Source organism: Furipterus horrens, unplaced genomic scaffold, assembly GCF_987537825.1.
Source record: "Furipterus horrens unplaced genomic scaffold, mFurHor1.1.pri manual_scaffold_4, whole genome shotgun sequence".
NCBI lineage: Eukaryota > Metazoa > Chordata > Mammalia > Chiroptera > Furipteridae > Furipterus > Furipterus horrens.
In genome coordinates, this window is record NW_028327174.1 from 162,704,027 (window position 1) to 162,719,284 (window position 15,258).

At 37.2% G+C, this 15,258-nt stretch overlaps 1 protein-coding gene and 1 pseudogene across 2 annotated transcripts in view; one reads left to right on the plus strand and one right to left on the minus strand.

Annotated features, from left to right (window-relative positions):
- The window catches only part of VPS13A (vacuolar protein sorting 13 homolog A), a 214,879-nt gene that overhangs the window by 176,071 nt on the left and 23,550 nt on the right, over positions 1-15,258 (plus strand). Inside the window, exons 66-69 of one of the 2 annotated variants that reach the window (XM_090274190.1) lie at positions 1,497-1,542; positions 1,652-1,775; positions 12,086-12,200; positions 12,392-14,679. In XM_090274190.1, coding sequence (XP_090130316.1) covers positions 1,497-1,542; positions 1,652-1,775; positions 12,086-12,200; positions 12,392-12,412 — 306 coding nt within the window. In that variant the 3' untranslated portion in view covers positions 12,413-14,679. Of the gene's footprint in view, positions 1-1,496; positions 1,543-1,651; positions 1,776-12,085; positions 12,201-12,391; positions 14,680-15,258 lie in introns of those variants that run through there. The other variant, XM_090274189.1, reaches the window with a different exon arrangement.
- LOC150013197 (coiled-coil-helix-coiled-coil-helix domain-containing protein 2 pseudogene) lies at positions 2,766-3,209 on the minus strand (annotated as a pseudogene).

The window sequence follows — 15,258 nt, forward strand, 5'->3', positions numbered from 1 at the left end:
TCCTCAATAAGTTCCCTGAGCATCCTTAAAACCAGTGTTTTGAACTCTGCATCTGTTAGATTGCTTATCTCCATTTCATTTACCTCTTTTTCTGGAGTTTTGATCTTTTCTTTCATTTAGGCCACATTTCCTTGTCTCCTCATTTTGGCAGCCTTGCAGTGTTTGTTTCTATGTATTAGGTTGAACTGCTTTGACTCCATCCCTTGGTAGCATGGCCGAATGTAGTAGGTGTGCTGTAAGGTTCAGTGGCACAGCCTCCCCTATCACCTAAGCTGGGTACCTGAGGTGTGCCCATTGCGTAGGCTGAGTACACCCTTCTCTTGTAGTTGAGCCTTGGTTGCTGTTGGCAGATCAGTGGGAGGGTTTACCTAGGCCAGTCAGCTGCAAGGGACTGGTATGACCACTGACCACCAACATCCGCCCCCCCTTGCAGAATCCACTGGGATGGGGCAGGATGGTGGTGCTCTGTCGTGGTCTGTAGCTTCCTTTGGGTGCGCTGGCCCTGGGGTTTCCCAGGTGGTGCAGGCCAAGGTCAGCCCCCACCTATGTTTTTCCGAGGGCCACCCTGCCTGAGCTATAAAGCAATCTGAGATGGCTACTTGTGCTTCGCTTAGATATTCCCGTGATTCTCTGCAGGCTGTGGCTAGTGCCGGGCCTGTGGCTCACTGAAGCCCGCTGATGCTTGTTTGATAGGATTTAGAAGTTGTGAAGTATGAGCCAAGACCAGCCATTCATATGGAAAAGTAGCTTGGGTGGACCAGTAAGTTGGGTGTATGGAGTCTCTGGGGATCTCCAAGGTGGGTCTAATAGTGTTAGCCAGGTTGATGGATTCTCACATATGGCACCAGCTTGCGGGCTCTGTGAGGGAGGGTTTAGAAAAGAGACTGTGGCCTCTGCTCACCTTGATGCCAAACACTTCAGTTTCTCCTTGTATACCACTGGTGCTTTTCAAGCTGCTACCCTGTGCTGCAGCTCAGAGGGAGGGAATCTGAGTAGGTGAGTCCATGTGTGGGTTCTTTAAGAGGAACTGATTGGAGCTCCAGCAGTTTCTTCTGCCAACTCAATCCCTGCTGGGTTTTGCAGCCAGAAATTGTGGGGAGTTATCTTCCTGGTGCTGGAACCCTGGGCTGGGGTGCCTGGTGGGGAGCTGGGACTCCTAGTTCCTGAGATATCCCTTTTGAATTTTTAGCTACCACATGTGGGTGAAGGACCAACCTGTTCGTGTCTGCATGCCTCCTACCAGTCTGGATGGATGTGGTTTCTTTAATTCCGTGGTTGTCAGACTTCCATTCAACTCAGTTTCTGACAGTTCTGAGTGATGGTTGTTCTATAAAGTTTTAGTTGTAATTTTGATGTTGTGCAAAGAGGTGAACCATGTCTGCCTGTGCCACCATCTTTACCAAAAGTCCAAATCTCTGTATTTTTGTAAATCAGACTTGGTTCTTCAAGGCATCATGTGAATGTATTATAAATGTTCAATTTTGCTTTCTTTCTAGGGTTTTGTAAGTGGCATAACAGGAATTGTTACAAAACCAATCAAAGGCAAGTGTAGTAATTCCTTTGGGTGATATATATTACCAAGTCTTTCACAAATTGATTCAATTTTTATTCTTGATCTAATTGTCTAAAACTTTGTCTTTTTTCTTCCTAGGAGCTCAAAAAGGAGGAGCAGCTGGTTTCCTTAAAGGTGTTGGGAAAGGTTTAGTTGGAGCAGTGGCAAGGCCAACTGGAGGCATCATAGACATGGCTAGCAGTACATTTCAGGGAATAAAAAGGTAAATTTTCTATGTTGTAGGGTATGAGTAAAACGCTTAAACTATGAGAAATGAAAAACCTGCCATTTGGCTCAAGGCACTTAGTTATGAAACGTATAATATGGCAAGTTGCATGTGATCTTCCTGATTTCTTTTGATATTCTTTTAAGTTGTTGCCATTGCATCATTTCACCTTGATAGAGTTTTCCTTTAGTCATCATTCTTCCCAACAGCCTGGACAAGAAAGGTTTGGCAAGCAGGCTTCATCGTTATCTTGTTCAGAATACATTATAATGATGTAATGCTACATGTCAGTTATAAAATTAGCAAATATAATATTTCCTTTTTGGGGGGGAACAAAGAATGACATTTTCTATTCTGAGTTCAAACCATTTGTGTACAACCTTCCTTTATGATATTATTTTGTTAAAGATTGTTACATCCATTTCCTCTATTTCTCTTCATTTGTGCACATTTTAAAATATGTCCTCTCCTCCTCCAAATTAAATTTAGCTTAAGGCTGAAATGTAGTGTTTGCATTGTTGTTACCTCTATTCTAGAAGTTTGCAACAGGCACTGAAATTCATTTAATTCATGCTAATGAGACCTAGTTTAGAAAATTAGGTGGGTGGATATCTTCCTAATCTGTTCCGTCTATATTTTGATTTGCTTCCTGCTCTATAAAGATAAGTGTTGTCATTATATGAGTTGCTCTTCTTTTTGGGGGGAAGAAAATCACTTTATTTTAATTGATTCACAAACATTAGCATCACAAAAGCTGGTCTAAGGAAGCCACAAAACCATTTGCCCAGCTCCAAACTCAATACCACCTCAATGAACTTCTATGTAGTAAGTACACTCTCTTCCATTGCAATTCCGAGGCAAGAAAACTATTAATAATAAGAGAGGTTTAACTGGTAGTTTTATACTTTCACTATCAATTATATCTTTATACTAAATTAACTTGCTCATGAGAGATGATTTTCCATTTCTTCATTACGAACTTCTTGATTAGGCTAATCCATCTGCAAGCTTGCACTGTTTCAGCACCTCGCTGAAACCCTCATAAAGCTTAAGGTCACTCTGGTTCTGTGCACACTCCAAAAACTGTTTCATCTCATAGTGGCATGGGCCAGACTGCTGCTGCTGGTGTGGAGGCTGAGTTCCCTGAGGCTCCTGGTAAGTGAGGTCGGGCCTTGAGGTCTCAGTATTACCTCCTCCACTGAAGCCCCCAGTGATGGCATGACCTATTGTGTGGCCGACAGCAGAGCCCACAGCCACACCAGCTGCAGTGGTTGCCATCTGGGCCATGAGACCTGGCTGCCGGGGGGCAGCAGCAGGTGAGCCAACTGCAGATGGTGGAGCTGGTGCTGGCCTGGGCACAGCTCTCATCTGAGGTGCCCGGCTGGCCGCAGGGGCCACGCGGGAGGTGCAGCTTCGGCTTCCACGCGGCATCACAACTGCTCTATAGCTCTGCGTCTACTGGTGTGAAACTCGGAGACGACTCCGGCGGCTTCTATGAGTTGTTCTTCTTAAGTCACTATTTCATACCTCTTTACTATAATTGTGGATGTTCCCAGTTTTGTAATTTTAGAAGATTGAAAAAAAGGTTCAGTCTATTCTACCTGTAACTTTAGTTTCACAAATATAATGTGTTGAGTCATAGTCCTTGAACAAGATGAAAAGTCAATGAAATATAAAAAATTCAAAATATATAGAGCTCTATGCAGGTGTCTACCCAGAACTGCTTGAATAACCTTACAAGCTATACCAAGCTACATTTCCTTTAAACAAAATAAAACATTTTAAGAAAAATGAGACTAAAAACTAACAAGGGATGTACTTGTGAAGAAGGACATTGATAAGCAGAAAGAAGAAGTGGGTTACAAGAATCAAATGTACAAATATAAATCAGTGGTTAAACCTAACTGAACTGTATAAAAACGACATTAGAGCCAAAAAATTTTAAATAATAAGATACAATTTAAAAAGGGAATGATTGGCATTAAGCATTTTAATATTTCTGAAGGTGATATAATATTAGATGAAATAGACATTAAAGCCAAAAAAGCATTTTTTTGGATAAATAAGATAATTGGTTAATGATAAAAAGAACAGTTAACCAAGGAAATATTAACAGTTTTGAATTTGCACTCAACTCACAATAGACTCAATCTTTTTAAAGCAAAAACTGATAAAATTACAAGAACTTTCCAAATTCTTTATAATGGTGGAAGAACTTAACATTTCCCTCAATAATTGATATATCAGGAAAACAAAAGTAAAGTGATTTGAACATTTAAATGATCTAGAATACACATATAATATTTATTGATTAACCCCATTTTAGAGAGCATCTTGTATGTCTAGATACTGTTTTAATCACCCAGGGAGCCAGAAATGAATACAATTGACCAAGTTCCTATCCTCATACAGCTTATATTCTAATGGGGAATTATAGATGAAAATAAATAAACTGAGAAATATATGATATACTAAGTGGTGAAAAATTCTATGAAGGAAAATAAAGCAGAGTAAAAGACTTAAAGAGGTCCAAAGTGATAGGGAGGAAGGTGACTATTTTATATATAAGATGTTCAGGGAAATTTCATTGGTAAGATTAAATTTGAGGGGAGATATGAAGGAAGTAAGGTAGTGAGTCCCGTGAGAAGAACACTGAAGGCAGCAGGAACAGCAGGTAGAAAATCCTGATGCAGGAGTATGCGTGGCCTGTTTAAGGAACAGCTGGACCCGTACACCTGGAATAGAGTGAGCAAAGGAGAAGGTTGGAAAGGTGCTGCAGAGCACAAGCAGGGAATTAGGTTACATGTACAGGGCTTGGTAAGCTACTGTAAGGACTTTGGTTTTTTGGTTGTTATTGTTGTTTGTTTTGTTTTTTAAGTAAGACAAAAAAACCTCTGGACCAGATGAAAACTGTTCCCTGGTGGGGACCAGCCTGCAGTGGGTCTGCCTCAGCGTGGCCTGTAGTGTGTGGGTTCTTGACTTGGTGTAGGAAAGATTTCACAATATGAGTCCAGGTGATTTTGAGAGTGTTTATTACAGGTGGGGACAGTGAAACAAGGAAGGACAGGGTGGAAGAAACAACAGGAGAAAGCCTAGGTGGTGCTGTGCTTTGGCTCCCCAGAAACCTGATAGGAGAGAAGTGAGCCAAGGAGGGGCTGCTGTTAGCCCACTGGAAAGTCAGAAGAAAGGGGTGCTTGGAGATGGGACCAGAGAGTAAGCTGCTGTTGCTGTCTGCTGCTTTCCTGGTTGCCAGTCTCATGGGGACCCTTAGAGTTTAGGAGAAAGTAAAAAGTTCATGCTGAGAAGGGGCATGCACACCTCTGTTCTTTATTTTCTCAACCAGGGTGATTTAAGCTATGTATTCTCTGGTTAGGGAGGAGAGGTGTAAATCATCTGCTCTCAAGTGTCCTTGGTTAGGGAAGAATAGGTCTTCCTATTCACTAACTGGCTATAAGTTGTTCAAATTGTTTGGCCTTATTTAATTTCTTGTTTTAGTTTCCCTATACCACTTTCCCAGGACTTTTCCTAGCTTCTTACTATCCTTTCACAGAATGATGTGAACTGGCTGCTATATTGAAAATAAACCATAGGTGGACCTGGGTAGAAACAAGGAAATAATAAGGAGGCTTTTGCAATAATCTGTATGAGAAATGATAATGATTAGACCATTATAAGCTAAAAGCTGTAACACAGGGTCATGTTCTGCATGTGTTTTGAAGGTAACAGGATTAATTTATAAATTGGATGTAGGATATGAAAGAAAAAGAATCATCAGGGATAATTCTGAAGTTTTTGTCTGAACCGTTGGAAGGATGGGATTGTTACTCTTTTTAGGGATTTAGAAATTTTGTTTTGAGTGTATTAAGTTTAATTAACAGACATCCAAATGCTGACATCAAATAGTTAATGAGACAGGAGTCTGAAGTTCAAGAGAATTGTTCTAGCTAGAGTTAAAAATTTGAGTTTCATGAGTCTATAATAAGGTGGTTAAAACCATAAGATTGGATGAGATCATCTAGGGAATGAGAGTGGAAAAGAGGAAGGAAAAAAAGTCCAAAGACTTGGCCCTTGGTTACATTGATACTTAGTAGTAAGGGAAGTAAAGAGGGCCCAGCAGAGGAGACTGAAAAGGAATGTAAAGGAAGGGAGAAAATTGAGAAAGTTGTGTTACAGAGCAAACCTGGCTACAGGTTCCATTAGCCCCATCCGGGGTCGCCAAAACTGTTATAGAGTGAAAGGGGGTTCTTCCATGTGGCGCCTTGGTGTAAAACCCAAAAGTAGTGTTGAGGAAAACAGGTCATTATTTACAATATTCCCATCTGGGGAGGGCAGTGAGCGCTTCAGCTCAGAACCCTGTTCTACAACAGGACCCAGCACTCCCCTTGCTCCCCAAAAGGCTAGAAGCCAAAAACATGCCAGGAAGTTCCCCATTCCTTATCTGTCAGCTGTCTCCTTCAGGACCTGGGGTACAATGTCATCAGCCTCCGTATAACAGTCCAGGAAAACATGCGCCATGTTGCACTGGATCATGCATGGTTCTCTCTTTGCCCTTTCAAAGCCGCATGGAGTTCCTTCTCTGCCCTCCTTGCAAACTGGATCTCCTCTCCTCCTCTAAAATGGTTGCCGCCTATTTTTAAATCCCTGAGTCCTGTGACACAGTGGGCATGGTAACCAGTTCTGACCAGTCACAGAACCTTGCTCAGGCTCTCTATGCTCATTTTGCACCATTCCATGATCAAAATCCCTCCTGTCTTTTTGGGGTCTTGGAAGAACCAAAGCCATTTGCATAACTGAGAAACTAGTTACTAGCCATAGTCATGCAAAGGCATCTTAAAAGCTGTTCTCTTTTCCCCATCCCGGAACCTGCAGGCTCTGGGGATTTTTGGATACCCCCACTCTGTAACAGTGTTCCAAAAGCCAGAAACAGACCATCGCATTATAATAGTTTAAGAGAAAAGAGAAATCTAAAAATCTCAACCTCCCCCCCACCCCCAAATATCGCTCATCTATGTGAGAGTATTAATTTGAAACTCAGACGTGGAGCTTAAAACAGGAATTGCTCTCCCCTCTTTAGAATACTCTTCCCTCTGTTGTCAGCACGGTCACTTTCTTTATTCAAAAGTTGTCTTCCCAGTGAGGTCTGTCATGGGCCACCCTAAAATTTCAGCTTACCTGCTACCCCAACTCAGAGACTTCATATATCTTTTTCCTCTTATTTTTTTCCTCTTTAGCTCTTATTATTGTTTAATACTGTCTGTATTTTCCCTTGTTTATTTGTCTCTTCTGCTAGTAAGTTCTATGAAAGCAGTGGCTCTTGTGCTTCCACAGTACTTAGGTGATTGGTAGTCTTTTTTGAAATTAAGATAATTGTAGAGTCACATGCAGTTGTAGAAGGTAACACAGAGAGTTTCTTTGTACACTATGTTATGTTTCCTATGGCTGCTGTAACAAAGTATTGCAGACTTGATGGCTTAAATAACAGAAATTTATTCTCACTGCTCTGGAGTCCAGAAGTCAGAGATGAAGGGGTCAGCAGGACTGCACTCCCTCTGAGGCGAAGAATGTGTGTCTAGCCTTTCAAACCTTCTGCTGGTGGCTGCAGGCATTTCTTAGCTTGTGGTTGCATCCCTGCAGTGTCTGCCTTCACCTTCACATCACCTCCTCTGAATGCCTGATCTCCCTCTGCCTCTCTTATGAGCACATTTGTGGTGACATTTAAAGCCTACCCAGATAATCCAAGATTATCACCTCATCTCAAAATCCTTATGTGAATCCCATCTACATAGACTTTACCATATAAAATAACATTCAGAAATTCCAGGGATTCAAGTCTGATATCTTTGGGAACCATCATTCAGACCACTACATATACTTTTGCCAGTTTCCCCAATGGTGACATTTTGTAAAAGTATAGCACAATATCACAAGCCGTATATTGACATTGATACAACCCACTAATTTTATTCAGATTTCCCCAGTTTGATTTGTACTTACTTGCTTGTATGTGCACTAATTCCATACAATTTTATCAGGTACATTTTTGTGTAGCCACCACCACACTCAAGATGTTACAGAACCCCTGGGCTGTTCCAATTGCAAACAAACCCACGGGCTCTTTAGTTAGGGGCCCGATTGCCCACCGCCAGAATTATAACTCTCAATACCAGAGTTTAGTGAAAAGAAAAAGAATTGTTTATTTAACAGTTATATAGATTTAGTTATTTGCGGATTTCTGTTGTTAAGTCTTATGTTCTTTAAAATACTCATAAACACATATCCTTGCCCCCCCCCCCCCACGAAACCAGGCTAATTTTAGAAAAGTCAGAGAAACCCTTTCCCTACTTTCCAAACACAGTTCAGCTTTACCAGTAGCTGCCAATCATTCAATCCTGATTGGGGAGACCTCGTCTGTGTTATGGGGTCCACCAGCTTTTAATCCAGAACCTCGTGGATTCTTGGCCTCCTTGTAAACTCTATAGTTAGTCCTTTTGTAATCAGTACAGTCAACCTCAGCCTCAGTCAAATCTGCAGTCAGCCTCAGTTTTAGTCAAATCCGAGTCAGCTGCCTGGCTAAAATGTCTGCCGCTTATGTTCAAATCCCTGACTGCATCCTCTGACGCAGTGGGCGTTACAAACAGTTCTGACCATTCACAGAACCTTACGTAGGCTCTGTGTGCTTTTTCCATACGTCCCCTGGTTCAAGACTCCTCCCATCTACCTGAGGCTTTGGATGCATTAAAGCCATTTTGCATAAAAAAGACACTAGCCACCAGCCTCAGTCATGTGGAGGCATTCTAAACGCTGCTTCCTTCTGCCCATCCCCCAGCCGCAAACTCTGGGGATTTTTGGACTCCCCTATTTCTGTAACAAAGATGCTAAGCAATTTCAGCACCACAAAAGCCTTGTGTTGTTCTTTTCTAATTTATAACTACATCTACCTCCCTCTCATATAACCCCGTTTATAACGCTGCCTTGAACACCCTGATATATACTCTATCTAAAATTGAGATATGATTTACATACTATTTAAAATGTGCATTTCAGGTAGTTTTAGTATATGTACAAGGTTGTGCAACCATCACCACTGTATAATTCCAGAATATTTTCATCACCCCAGAAAGAAGCCCTGTGCTTGTCAGCAGTTACCATTTCCCCCTCTGCTCAGACAACAGCAACTCCTGTTTTTTCTGTTCTGTATGAATTTGCCTGTGCTTGACATTTCATATAAAAGGAATCATACAATGTGTGTGGCCTCTTGTGGCTGGATTCTTTCACCTAGCATTATGATATTTTCAAGGTTATCCATGTTGTAGCATTCATGAGAAAATTTTTATGGCTAAATAATATTCTTTTGTATGGGCATACCACCTTTGGTTACCTATTCAGTGGCTGTTGGATATTTAGGTTATTTACAGTTTTGACTTTTATGAACACTGCTGCTAAGGACATTCATGTTTAAGTTTTCGTGTGGACATATGTTTTCAGTTCTCTTGGGTTTATAGTATTTAGAAGTGGAATTGCTGGGTTGGTATGGTAACTCTGTATTTAACTTTTTAAAGAACTGCCAAAGTATTTTCCATAGCAGCTGCACTATTTTACATCCCCACCATCAATGAATGTTTTTAATTTCTTCACATTCTAGTACTAGATGTTTTCCATTTTTCTTTTTTAAAAATAGCTAACCTATTGTGTGTAAAGTAATATCTCATTGTGGTTTGATTTGCATTTCCTAGTGATTAATGATGTTGAGCATTTGTGTGTGTGTGTGTGTGTGTGTGTGTGCGCGCGCGTGCTTCTTGGCCACGTGTACCACTTCTCTGCAGAAATGTCTGCTCAGATTCTCTTACATTTTAATTGGGTTGGTTGTCTATTTATTGTTGGGTTGTATGAGTTCTTTATATTCTGGAAACTAGACTGCATTTTCTCTTATTTGTGTATTGTCTTAGCTTTCTTGATAGTATTTTTTTATTAAGTCTAATTTATCTGTATCTTTGGATGCTTGAGCTTTTGGTGTCATATCTAAGAAAGCATTACCTGCTCCAAGGTCATGAAAATTTACTCCTATATTTTCTTCTAGCTGAGTTATAGTTTTATCATCTAATTCAGGTCTTTGCTCCATTTTGATTAATTTGTATGTATGAAGAGAGTTTGGGTCCAAATGTATTCTTTTGCATGTGCATATCTAGTCCCAGCACCATTTGTGGAAGAGACTATATTTTCCCCATTGAATAATCTTAATACCATATTCCACATTAGCTGACCATAAATTTGAGTTTATTTCTGGAGTCTTAGTTCTAGTCCATTGTTCTATGTGTCCATCCTTATGCCAATAACACTCTGGTTTGATTACTGTAGCTTTTTACTGCGTTTTGAAATCAGGAATTGAGAGTCCTCTTTGTTCTTCTTATTCAAGATTATTGAGGTATTCTCTGAGACATTGAATTTCCATATGAATTTTAGGATCAGTTTGTCAATTTCTGCAAAAAAGACAGCTGGGACTTTGGTAGGGATTGTATTGAATCTGTGGGTAATTTGGAGACCATTGCCATGTTAACAACATTAAATCTCCCAATCTATGAAAACAGATGTCTTCCCACTTATTTTAGTGATGTTTTGTAGTTTCAGTATCTGTCTTTTCTTTTATTCCTAAGTATTCTATTATTTTGGGTGTTATTATAAATGTTTTCATTTTTGGATTATTATTGGTAGTATATAAAAACACAGTTAGTTTTGTATATTGACCTTGTGTTATGCAACCTTACCAAGATCACTTATTATCTCTAGTAGTTGTTTTGTGGATTCATAAGGGTTTCATATACATAAGATCATATTATCTGTATATACAAGTAATTTTACTTCTTTCTTTCTGATCTGCATTTTTTTTTCCCTAATTGCCTTTGCTAAAACCTTGAGTACAACATTGAATATAAGTGCCAAGAGCAGACAATAGTGTAGTGAAGGTTGGAGGTGTAGGTGCTGGGTGGAGGTGGGCGAAGTGGGGGAAGTGGATGACATCTCTAATAGTGTCAATGATAACAAAAAAAAGAAGAAGAAGAATATGCAGTTTACTCTTATTGTATTGAATGTTTTACTGATGTCTGTTAGGTCTAGTAGGTTATAATGTTTTCAAGTCTTTTCTTTCCTTGCTGATCTTCTGTTTGGTATTCATTATTGAAAGTTGGGTATTAAAATAAGTATTATTATTGAATTGTCTTTTTCTCTTTTCAGTACTGTTAGTTTTGCTTTGTGTATTTAGAGGCTATATTGTTAAGTACTTACATGTTTACAGTTTTTGAATCTTTTTGATGTATTGACCCTTTTCTCATGGTAAAATTGTCCTTGTTTGTGTCACTAATTTTTTTATCTTACTATAATTGTTCCAGCTTTTCTTTGGTTATTGTGTACATGGCATATCTTTTTTCTATCCTTTTACATTCAACTTATTTGTGTCTTTGACTCTAAAGTGAGTCTTTTGTGAACAGCATATATATTATTGGATCCTATTTTTATCCATTTTGCCAATCTCTGGTTTTAATTGGAAGTATTAATACTATCTATGCATATGTGTCTATATATGTGATATATTATGTGGTAAGGTATGTTTCTATAATAAATTAATACTTATTGAATTTATGAATATTTGTTGAATGAATGAACAAACATATGGACCATTCTCATGTAGGTTCATAAGTCAAAAGTGTTGAATAAAATATTACAGTACCAAATTCAGCAATGTATATATGTGTTTCAAACAATATATATCAAGCCCCAGTAGAATTGTGAGGGATGTGAGGGTATTTGAATATTAGAAAACCAAGTAATGTGATTTATAGCATTTAGATTGAAGAAAATAAGCCATATGTTCAGAACAATGATCAGGAAATAAATTCTTAAATTGTATTGCCCATTCAGGATTTTCAGAAACAGTAACAATAACCAAAAAATGACTATAAGCAAACTAAGAGTAGAAATGAACTTCCTTGGCTTGACAAAAGATGCCTTTAAAAAACAAAATGTTGCTAATATCTGCACTTTAAGGAGAACTAGTCAAACAACATGTATGAGTGACCCATGGACATGGACAACAGTGTGGGGGTTGATGGTGGGAGTTGGGGGATGGGCTGGGTGGAGGAGAGCAAAGGGGAAAAAATTGGGACAACTTTAATAGAATAACAATAAAAATAAGAGAGAAGTGATATAATAGTCTTATTTTATCCAAAAGAAAATTCTTTTTAGTAACTGCATTTTAAAGACTACATAGGAACTTTTGAATACTTTTTAAATCAAGTTATATTTTTTCCCTCTAGGGCTACAGAGACTTCTGATGAAGTGCAGAGTCTGCGACCCCCTAGGTTCTTTAATGAAGATGGAGTTATCAGACCTTACAGGTTGAGGGATGGTACTGGAAATCAGATGTTACAGGTGGGTAACTTTAAGTTAAAATTAGTTTAGTCAAGTTAGCTTTATTAAAAGTTGCTATATAATGCTTTAATATGTATTAGATTTTTTTAAAACTTCTATATAATTTGCTTAATTCCATTTATAAGTGTCTTATATTTACTTAGGTTTTAATGTATGTTTATTTACTATAAGACTTTTTTTCTTTTTTACAGGCATCAAAAAGTTTGATATGAAAACAGTTAATGCATGACTTTGCAAGTGAAAGCCAACAGTAGATTTTAGTCTTAAAATTTATAAACCACGTACAGCTGTTCAGTGTTTGAAATACAAAGAAAAGCTTTTGTATTGGTAACTTCTGTATAGGATTTTTAATGAATCTGATCTTTGTATAGGGTATTCTTAGTTCTATGCTGGATTTGGTAGATTTGTGGAAAGCCATTGTGCCTATATACCCTCATAGTTGGTGGTACTTCTTAGCCAATTAGACCATTTCTTTTTAGAGTACTTCCTCCTTTTTATCAAACCAGCAGTAGTGTTTATACTGAATATAATTCTCATGTCCAATTAGGCATGGATAAGGAGAAAAATCAGGACCATTGCAATTTGAATTCTTGGGCCCTTGTGTTTTCCTTTTGAAGATGGTCAAGTGGCCAAAACCCTCTTTCTGCTTTCTACTTGCTGCTTGCATAGTCCATTTAAAACCTTGTGGGGTTTGCTAAGTAGTTCACAAGAAAGCCAGGATCTTTTAATAAGAAAAATTAGCTTTTGGGACAATAGACAGTTTGGTGGTAGAATATTATATCTGTTTAGATTACTTTCTTACTAGTGAATTGGACTTTTTAAAAATCTGGATTATGGTATAGGTAATAACCATCATAATAAGTATACCACTTTAAAGTAGTTTGTGTGGTTTAGATGTAGAATACTAAATTAAATTATTTTTGAAAACAATGAGTCATTATGTTGCATAGACTTGAAAATATTCAGGATAATAATAATACACTGTGGGAATATGACCCTTTATAGCCTTGGATTTTAAATATTGTCATATTTGAAGTGATTAAAGATTTAAAACTTTAATATTTTGCTCAGTGCATGCAGAGTATATAATTTTGCATAAAATGTACCATCATCTAGTATAGTAAAACATAACCATTGAATTAATGTGATATTTAGTAAAATGATTTTACATTGTGTTTAAAATGTTTTTAAAGCGTCAAAATAATTTCGTGTTAAGATGGAACTGGCAATCAAGTGGGAGGCTGTGATCTCAAAGGCATTTTGTACAGTCCTTATAATGACAGTGTACCATTCTGTGGAAGACAGAAGTGTTGCAGAACTAAGCTGTGGTCCTTACACTGGAAGCATATATTTCGACTCAGTACTTGCCTTCCCTTTTTAGAACAAAATTAACAGGTTACTAACATTTTACTTAGACTGAGTAGTTATCACATCATCTTTTAAACAACTAAAAATATTTTTTCAGAAACTATTTTAAAAAACTTAATAGAAAGTAAGAATGAATAAGAAGAATTTAGAAATACATCGTCATATTAGAAAATAGATTATAACATATTAAAAAAGCCATGAGAAAACAAACATTTCTCATGGTTGATAACTTGATTTCACTGACAAGTAAATTTGTTCTATACCTTCATTAATTGCTTCTTGAAGCTTTAAACTTTGGGATTTAAAGGTCATGACTTTTGATTGTATTTTTAAAAATATGTATAATATTTTTAGTAGGCCAATCTCAGCATTAACTGCTAAAAGAGCTATTTATGTGACAAAAACTCACAATCCTTCTCAGCCATTACTGGAATGCCTAAAGGAATTTACCAGATGCCTCAGGGTGTTTTTGGTTTTAATTATTCTGTTAGAAGTATAATAACTGGGTTGTTGCTTTGGTGGTAACAGTGCTTCTTTGAGTCAAAACTCTACTGTACTATTAGCAAATGCTTTAAAATACATGAGTACTATGGTAAAGAATTAGATGACATAGAAACAGGAATCATAATCTCATCAGTTTAGATTTAATCTAAGTGATTTAACAGTGATACCCTTAGAAAATGTTTAATATTTACAAATGTTTCTCCTTTTATTTTCTTATTTTCCAAAAACTGTGCTCTGTGTTTACTAAATTGTACATGCCCAATGTAATAATTAAATATAAAATATACTTTTGTGTGTATCTTTCTGTCTAGAAAGTAGCACATTATTATAATGCTTTCTAGAGGTAGATTGAAGTTGCCTACTAGAAAAACAGAATAATTCTAATATATTGGTATCACCAAACTATACATTAAATGTAGCAACCAGTAGAGTTTAGTCTTAGTCTATTAAGTTATGGAATATTATACCCATAATTACTATTCTACTCAGAGCTGAAAAGTCTGCTTCAAAATTATTCTGACTCCTTAAACATTTTATAAGTTAACATGTTTTCCAAGGAATTTGTCATTCTTAACTAACGCTGTGCTTCTTTTTCCCTTTGGCATGCTTACAGAAAATTCAGGTCTACAGGGAATGGATTATGACTCACAGTAGCAGTAGAGATGATGATGATGATGATGATGATAATGATTAGTTAGAACTCAAATGTTAAAATTCATATGTTCTTTGTCATTTTATTTTAAATGTTTCATTAACATATTTTGTATGACTGCTACCATAACACTCATGTTCATTTTTAGTGAGTTAAAATACTTTTTCTTTTCAAAATGTTTTTCTACACAATTTCAAAAAGAAGAATAAATGCATTATTTAAGCACAGAAAAATGTATTTTACATCAAAAATAGGGCATATTATAGAATTTGTTTGTATATATTTTTGTAATACAATTTGTCTTTAAGATTTAAAGTAAGACTTAAATTTTTTGTTGATGTTATCTAGCTTTACCTTATTTTAAATTAGCTGTTTGTTAGCAAAACATCATTTTTAATGTTCTTTGTTCATGTTTTGGACTGTAATGTAATACCATCTGTAAAAAAAAAAAGAGAAAGAAAAGAAATACTAATAGCTAGCCAATATGTTATCTTTCTTTAGCTTTTTAGAAGTATTTTTGTCAAATTTCTTTTA